The sequence below is a fragment of the Lolium perenne genome, chromosome 6 (assembly GCF_019359855.2).
Source record: "Lolium perenne isolate Kyuss_39 chromosome 6, Kyuss_2.0, whole genome shotgun sequence".
Taxonomy (NCBI): Eukaryota; Viridiplantae; Streptophyta; class Magnoliopsida; order Poales; family Poaceae; genus Lolium; species Lolium perenne.
Genome location: NC_067249.2, coordinates 240,673,604 through 240,682,801, shown reverse-complemented (window position 1 = coordinate 240,682,801; position 9,198 = coordinate 240,673,604). Strand labels below are relative to the sequence as shown.

The 9,198-nt window shown below is 44.1% G+C and overlaps 1 protein-coding gene across 1 annotated transcript; it reads left to right on the top strand.

Annotated features, from left to right (window-relative positions):
* Positions 1-870: 870 nt before the first annotated feature.
* On the top strand, positions 871-8,752 carry LOC127309242 (disease resistance protein RGA5). Its single transcript, XM_071822480.1, has 3 exons — positions 871-1,673; positions 6,661-8,299; positions 8,732-8,752. The coding sequence occupies exons 1-3, from the start codon at positions 871-873 to the stop codon at positions 8,750-8,752; spliced, it is 2,463 nt and encodes an 820-aa protein (XP_071678581.1).
* Positions 8,753-9,198: the final 446 nt, after the last annotated feature.

Genomic DNA, 9,198 nt, shown 5'->3' with positions numbered 1-9,198 from the left:
CCTAAAAAACTGTAATAAGACAATGATGCAATGAGCTCGGGATATGATTTGAATAGCTAGCTAGGCCTTGAATTTTCGTGTGAAAGTTGATGTACAGTATTAATATTTTTTTGAGAACCGTGCAGTATTAATTAGTGATTCATATCTGGCTGGCTCCTTGGCTTGTTCAATTGGATTTCCTGTTCAAAGTAGTGACCCATATTATACTCCTGAAAGGACAAGGGCACTTAGGGTGCGTTTGGTTTCACGCCAGGGTCCGCCTTACCAAAATAATGGCACGCCCACAACCATCTATTCCTATTTGGTTTGGCTCCAAATATTTGGTAAGCCTAAACCAGTCTGTGCTCCCAGTATATTTTCACGCCAATTCCTGGGCGTACTGATGGCGGCAGAATCGTTCACCAAAATTTTGGCTGCCAAATATTTGGAAGGGCGTGCTGGGGCTGAATCCAAACGTACCCTTAGTAGTGGACTAGTGGTACTGTAAATTAATATATCTTGCTGGCTTGTTGGCTAGCTGTCCAGCAGAAGGCCGTTCTGAGCATTGCGTCAAGATTCTTCATGTCGGTTCCATTTCGAAATACTAGGCAAGCATTCAATTTTTTTTTATTACTGGCTAGTCTCCTTTGCCAACTGGAAATTAGCTGTTTTTGTCTCTTTCGTTTATAAACTGGAAATTAGCTGCAGAAGCATATACTGTTTATGTCGTGATTGCCTAGCTAGCCGGTTGACCCATATAGTACTACAGAAACAATCAGCGAGGCTGCAGAACAATAATACAGTTCGTAGTTCCCACAGTAACTGGTGAACCTTGGACGGCCATATAGCCTAACGGGATCCATCGGATTTTAGATGGATCCCTCTCCCTCTATGGGAGGCCTCTTGGATGAGCTGCTCAAGGAGGAGTACAAGCTGGGCCAGGAAGCGAAGAGAGATCTGGAGTCTATCGGGATAGAGCTGAGGAGCATCCACGCTCACCTCCGCAAGGTGGTGGAGATGCCGATGGGGCAACTCGACGCGACCATCAAGCTTTGGGCGAGTGATGCCATGGACCTGACCTGCGACATGGATCACGCTGCCCACAAGTTTGCTCTTCATTTGAGGGCTCCGGCTTCTCATCTCGGATGCATCTCCAAGATCAAACTCAAGAAGGCGACTGCACGGTTTCGCCGTGAATTGGCAACCGACATGAGAAGCTTCCAGCGCCGGATCAACGATTTGCAAGCGCGGCGGGATATGCAATTTGACACTGACACGATCGATGATCCCTCGATCCTCGTCAATGCCGACTATGTGCCAGTAGATGGTGAGGTTATTGAGGACGAAGTTGATAAAGATGACCATGAGGCCAACCAGCTAGTCGGCCTTAACATGCCAGTTGCCGAGCTAGTCAACAAGATCTTGGCGGAGGAGGAGGGGCAACTCAAGGTAACCACTATTGTCGGGCCTGCAGGTGTGGGCAAGACAACACTTGCGAAGCAGGTGTACAGAGTGCTTCAGCCGCGATTCGAGTGTACAGCTTGGGTTACGGCCTTAGCTACTGAGGCTGATGACATCCAAAGTACGTTGAGCAGTATACTCCGCCAGGTAAGCCAACAAGACCGTCCCAACTGTGGATCGAGCGATGTAGAGGAGACCATCGGCCTGATAAGGGAAGCCCTCACGGATAAGAGGTACAGTTAATTTCAACACAAGACAATTACTACTCCCTCGTTCCAGATAGTTTGCCAAAACGTCTCATATTACATATAGAACTAGCAATGTGGCCATCGCAAATGCGAGGGCATCATATCTAGATTGATAATAAAATAAAGCTATCATGTGACATATACATGAAAAACGGAATTCTCACCCATATATAGGTTTATATAGCTCCTTCAAACATCATGTGGGGTTAAATATCACATGGGTGAGAAATATTTGAAATCTCTTTAGTTTGTGGCAGGTAGTTACTATGACACCTCTAAGGCCAGTTTTTGATTGTAGGAATTTCACATGAGTTTTGTAGTTTCTAATACATAGGAATTTTCCCTATGGATTCCCTTTGGACTGCGCTGCCAAAATTCTTATTGATGGGATTTCTATGGCTCAATTTTGTGTGAATTTGATATACAGTCGTAAACTTTTTTTAGACTCAATCATGTAGGATCAAACCACCATCCCTATTTTACATTCAAACGACCATCCACATCACACGGATTCGTCCCTCCTCTCAGCTATCCATATCGGCGATAAGGTTTGAATGGACTTACTCCTAGTCCCAATGCCAACCGAAATGTGCCAAATCCTTTTGATAAAAGCACCAAATAGATTCAATATTTCATTCTTTTACTAGTTTATAGCATGATCTCTCATAAATATTATTATATTATCCCGTTGCACCACCAATTTCGAGATCTATGAAACCAATTAAAAATGTAATTAATCAAAATTCTTTAAATTTGAGCGAATTATGTTAATAAAGGTAAATTTCCATGACACTCAAAATTGTTATGTTTAGTAAAATAATACCCATGTGAAAAGAATGCTAGATTACATTTAATTTGTTGAACAATATTTAATGCGAGATTTTTGAAAACACCAACTCACTTTTTCTTTAATCACTGCTATTGTTGTTCGTATTTATTTTTTTACTTCCTTCCTACTGTCTCCGCCTCTTCAATACATGATATCATCAGTCTTACTCGGATATATTTATTTCATCATGTCACATGACGACGCCGACTCAGATTGGTTATAATTTCGGAAATTTTAATTAGTCACAAATTTACTACATATCGTCACATAATTAATCCCTACTTTTCCATGGCACCTGAAATTCTGCCCATCCTGTCATCCACACTCCTCGGTAACATCATCACTACGCTACAAATAGCATAATTTAGAAATCTACATTGTGTTCAAATTAGTAAATGACACAGAAATAAGATCACTTCATAACAGTTGGAATACTGGAGTTCAGAGAACCCTGAAAAGCTTTGACCACAAATAAATTTTAAAGTGGTTTGCGGCATTAAGAATCTAGCATTTTAAAGTTAAGAGAAAATAGAACCTTTGTTTTTTTTTTGAAATGGAGGCGAAATCTTTGCTTCATCTCATAAATTAAGAAAGACTTTTACAACAACACACTATAAGAGAGCAAACTTTCTAGCAAGATCTGAAAACGATACTCAAAGATAAAAGCCTACTCTCACGGCATGAGTGATCCCAAATGCTTTGCTCCCGTTTGATCTTTGCCATAACCAACCTAGGCATGGTTGAAGTGTTGCAAAAACTCTAGCATTCCTTTCGTTCCATATTTCGCATGAGGTGAGCATAATGAGGGATGCCAACGACTTCCTTCTAATGTCATTAGTGTAGATAACCGACTTCCACCATTCTTTTACCGAAACATAATTTAACCATGAAGATGTGTCCATCGAGGTAAGCCCTAGCCAAGTGATAATCATATTCCACACCCGCACCGTGTATCGACACTTCAAGAAGAGAATGCTAGAGTATATTTTGGGGGAGCCCAATTCTTCCAAACCACCTCCGGCATATACTAGCGTGTCATGCCCTTCAAATTGTGCCTTGTACGCCGATGTCGCCGTGTACTCTCCCGAAGTTGTGAATTTCCAAACGATATCATCCACGGCGCCCTCCGCAAGGTTGACCTCACTAACCCATGTCCAAAGATCAAGAAACTCAGTGATGCGTTGCAAGGACATGCCGTTATAAGTGTTCATTTTGGCAAACCAAAAATCATTGGTAAGACCCTTGTTGACCGTAAAAAAAATTCTGGGTTGAAATGGCAAAGATCGAAGGGGCAATATCTTTAGGCTTGATGCCGCCCAACCAAGGTGCATGCTAAAAGTTGGCGATGCGCCCATCACCAATGGTGATGGTTGTGGCCGCACAGAAGAAATTCATGTCCTCCTTGTTGTACGGGTGATCGTTGCCAATCCAAGCTTTGTCCGGGTCCTTCCATAGAAGCCATGGCCACCTTAACCATAGAGCTCTAGCGAGTTTTCTAATATGAAGAATCCCCAATCCTACGTACTCCTTTGGTCTACAACCCCACTTGCCAATTGACATTGCATTGTCCCCGGAAACCTTATCGCCCTGACCCAAAAGAACGTTCTCTCCATTTTATTGATGGAGTGTATGATACTGGGCAGAATCACAAGTGGTGCGATATGATAAATAGCTTATATGGTGATAATCGATCTAATAAGGGTATCTCTCCCGGCGGTTGCAATGTGCTTCTCATGTCATGGCACAAACTTTGAGAGGAAGGCACAAACTTTCCGGCGACCTTATCCACAAGAGGTTTCCCATCAACGATCTTGAGACATCTAGTTGAGAGCGGGAGCCCCAAATATTTGATGGGGAAGGAAAAGCGTTGGACCGGGAGACTTTGCATAATGACCTCAAGGTTCAAGTTGGAGCATCTTATGGGCGCCGCAATGCTTTTGTGCGCATTAGTAACCAATCCCGTGGTCTCTCCAAAATCATCCAAGATGGCGGCGAAGGTATTGAAATCATCTTCAAACAGTGCTAAGAAATGGTCGCAGCATCGACGTAAATGGAGGAGTGCAAGGTCGGTCCACGGCCACAGAGGCGGGAGAAGGGCAAGGTCGGTCCATCTGCGAGGGAAACCAGCTTACGGTAAAAACACGGCCTCAGGCCCATATAAGTTCAACAACGAGACAATCTTTTTTTTTTGAAACGAGGCAAAAGCTTTGCCTTTCATTGATATAGGAGAAAAGAGACAATCTAGCTGTGATGACAAAAACTAAGCAAACCAAGGTGGCTCTGATACAGACCCATGAAAGTTTGTTGCTTTCACCTGGTTAAGAGTATTGATTTGCTCCACTGCACTAGCTGTCATCTATTCAGGGTTATGTAATAATGCCATAATTTATGGAACGTGTAAAAATTAATTATTAAAGACAACACTAGCCCATTGTATAATATCTTTTTTTGTCATATCAATCAATTCATGGCAAGAACTACTACCTAGTAATTTTTTTTACAGCGGTCATAACTTATACCTAGTATGCTAGTAAAAGATCTGATTAAAAATAAATAGGCACATAAATATACAAAAATGATGCAATCGTAAATAGTAACAAATCTAAATGTATTTTGCATGCACACACGGCACACGGCATACATTCACATGTGTTCAACTGGGTTGGCTGTGAAAAGGGAGGCCTTCTTCTGTAGGCAAGGAATGTAGAGAAATTCTGCCGCAGCCAGTAGTTATTCTAATCTCAGATTTCTTCTTTCACTATCTTGGCGGGAATGAAAGAAAAAGTGCATCTAGGCGTAATTATAAGAAAACAGAACACTATTAGGGAAGGGCCTACCACCAGCGTACCAAAATAGGGTACTGCCGACGCACATAGGTACGCTGGTGGTAACATGCCGGCGATAGGTGGATACCGCTGGCGTAAATATTTGGTACGTTTGGTACACACTATTTTAAAAATAAAAAATTGGTTGACCATACGGCAGACTGCACATGCGTGCATCCCCGCCCTCCTCACGAGATGATAGCATTAACTTTATGTAAAGAGAACAGTAAAAAGCAAAGTTAGAACTGACATGTAAATTTGCAAATGTCACCCTGTAATAAAAATAAATAAAAATTCGGATCATGCAGGCTTGTCGACACCCAAATGACGACGGTGGGCTTGTCGGCACTGATTTCTTATGCAACTGCACGAGGCCGCGCGGGGAGGCGAAGACGTGGCCTTTGGAGCTTGTTGGCGGTGGTGATGAAGCCGACGTCGAGCTCTGTGTAGAGCACGAAGACGAGCTCGGTGACGGGTTGGTGGGCGGCGGGTTGAGGCTGCGAGGGGTCGATGCGGGAGAGGGAGACCCTAAGGGTGTTGAGGCCAGGCACCTTCTCCACGTTGGCGCCGGTGACAACGGGGCAGGAGGTGGTGTTGGTGGCACCGGGCTTGGTTGTTGCGAGGCAGGGTTGGGGCACGGAGGCCCATCGCTTCTGCTGGAGATAGGCTCCCGGCTAGAGAGCGGAGGGCAGCGGCTAGAGAGTGGAGGGAGGCGGCGGCGCTATCTATGGTTTGTGGGAAAGTGTGGTGTCGTGTGGTGTGTGTGGTGGGCGCGAGCGCGGTGGTGTGGGGCCGAGTGGGGCATCGAGTGCGTGGTGCAGGTCACGTGTGGGTTTTTTCTGACATTTGATTTAGATCTGTATGTGTGTACGTATTAGAAGGAGAATTAGGATAACGAGGGGTTCACGGGCAATACCGCCGGCATACCCTACACCAGCGACATGTGACTCGATATTTTCAGCCACCCCTGCAACATGTGTGACAGTTACATGTGGGGTTCTAATTTTTGGGTACGCTGGCAGTATCTTGCTATCGTAGGTGCACCAAATAAATTGTACACCGACTGTAAATATCACCAGCGTACCAACATTTTGGCGTGCCGGCGGTAACCCCGGGTCTATAGTTGTTTGCCTAGTAGTGGAAGCTGAGGTTACTATTATGCTTTTCTACACGAAAATAGATATTACTCCGTATTATCTATGGTTGTGTTTGCAAGTGCGTCTCTTTTTCTTTTTTTAGAGTGCAAGTGCGTACCTTTATTGTTTCGAGCTTATTTTTTTTAGTCATATATAACTTTTTTGCATGGATGTATTGATAGGTACTTCATCGTATTTGACAACATATGGGCTTCCAGTTCGTGGGATATTATAATGCATGCCTTTGTCCAGAATAGCCACACCAGTGCAGTTCTAACGACAAGACGAAAAGTTGAAGTTGATGAATATGTTGGTGATGTTTACCAGCTATCACCTCTTTCAGAGACTGGATCAACAACATTGCTGCACAATAGATTATTTCATTCACAAGACAAAATTTCTCCTGAACTGGCAGAAATATGTGGAAAATGCATTGAAGCATGTGGTGGAATACCATCAGCCATCATCGCTAAAGCTAGTTTGTTTGCAAAGAAGCCATGGACAGTGATGGATTGTCATGCAGTGCACGGCCCATATGATACCAAAGGGATATTAGATGCCGCATATAAGGAGCTTCCTCCCTGTCTAAAACCTTGCTTGCTGTATTTAAGCATGTTGCGGAAGGGTTACGTAATTAGTGGAGAGAACCTGGTATGGATGTGGCTAGCTGAAGGTTTCATCCTAGAAACTCCAGGAATAGCTCCCAAGAAAGTAGGGGAGAGCTACCTGAATGAGCTGATAAACAGATATCTGATTGAACCGGTAGAGGTTGATGCGGCCGGTAAAGCTCTATCTTGCCGTGCGTACAACATGGTGCATGACATGATCGTCTCATTGTCAGCTGAGAACAGATTTGCTGCCATATTAGATGACAACAACGACAGACCATTTCCAGAAACAGTTAGCGGGCTGTCAATCCAGAAAAGAAGAAATTCACAACAATCACTGCCACAAGCCTACCATTCCCACGTGAGGTCACTTTTGGCCTCTGGTGACGCTGCTAGTTATATGTATGAAACTCCCCTCTCGAGGTTTCAGGAGTTACGCGTCTTGGATCTTGGGGGGTTTGATGACTTCTTGCAGAATAAGGATCTCATGGGTATTGGCGATTTGTATTTTCTGAAATGTCTCGTATTAGGGAGTAAATGGATCGCCGAGATCCCAAAAGAAATCGGGAATCTATTATTTTTGCAGACGCTGGATTTGAGGGCGACTAGTGTGACAGAGTTACCTGCAAGTGTTTTACTGGCAAGACAATTGAAGCGTCTCTATGTGAACAGCCGAACAAAGATACCAGATGGGATTGGAAAATTGGAAGATTTGGAAGAGATAGGAGACATGAATGTGAGTAAGACAGAGTTGCTGGAAGAGCTACGCAGTCTAACCAAGTTGATTCTTCTTAGGATTGCCATATGGTCATGGGATTACAGTTACGGAGATTCCGTGCTTGAAGCTCTAGTGCGGCTGCTAGCGGAGGGAAGGATACAAACTCTATCCATTTTAACTTGCTGCTCCCTGCGTTTCTTGTACAGGCTGGATGCTGGACTTGCCCCTCCAAGCCTTCAAAAGCTAGAGATAAGTCACAACGCATTGGTTGCATTGCCGCGATGGATTTTCTCGCTCGAGAACCTCTCGTTTTTGTCCGTAGAGGTCCACAAGCTGTCACAGGAGATAATTGACATGCTCGGGCAGTTGCAGAATCTTCTGGTTCTCTCGCTGACATCGAAACATGCTCCAGAACATAATTCAAGGTTTGGCAACCGCGCTGATGGATTCAGGAAGCTAACGGGCTTCCATTTTGCTAGTAATGCTATGGGAAAGGTATTTGGACCAGCGAGGACATTGCTAAATCTCAAAAGGCTTAAGCTTTCGTTTCATGTTTCACGGACCAAAGATATATCCCCAGGGTTCGATTTTGGATTGGAGAACCTGCGTTCCGTAGAGCATGTGAACGTTGGAATTATCTGTTTCCATGCCAGTCGCCGGGTTGTGGAGGAAGCCGAGAGTGCAATTCAGAGGGCAATATACACCTGTCGAGGCTGTCGGCCAAATCTTCGAATGCAAAGACTGCGAGAACAAGACATGGTAGACACTAGTAAAGAGGAAGTGGGAGATGTGGTATACTGTAACGTACCCTCAAGTCATGAATAGAACATGCGTATAAATTATGAGATTATGATTTCCAAATTTGTTAATTGACATGTACTCAACTATGGAATTTCCGCATTTGCATAAGTGTCTTGTGCATTGTAGCTAACTAAGTTTGAGGTGTAGGCGTGTAGCTCTCAGCAACAGTAAATAAAACGGTTATTTTTTCGAACCATGCAGGAGAACTGCATGTATTAGAATAAAACGGTTATTTACAGGCCACATGCCTACTTCGCATGAACTGTGATGCGGCAATTGTTCATTAAGGATCGGATATCAGCCTTGTGGTAATTTTGCTTGCATAGTATGATGCAATGATGTGGTAATAGAATGAAGTGTTGTATTGACGAAAAACCCCAGTAGGTGGACTGCCTTTTTTTTAAGGATACGAGGAACAGAGCAGCAGCCAACAAGCAGATCGCTGGCACTGGATGTTGCATAGAGGCAGTTAGAGCATCTCCACTCGTCTCCCCGACGAGGTCCCCGAGCGACGTTTTTTCCATTCGGACGGCGAAATTCGGCCCAGTCGCGTCCCCGGTTTCTCGTTTTCGTCCGGATTTGGCCCTTCATCC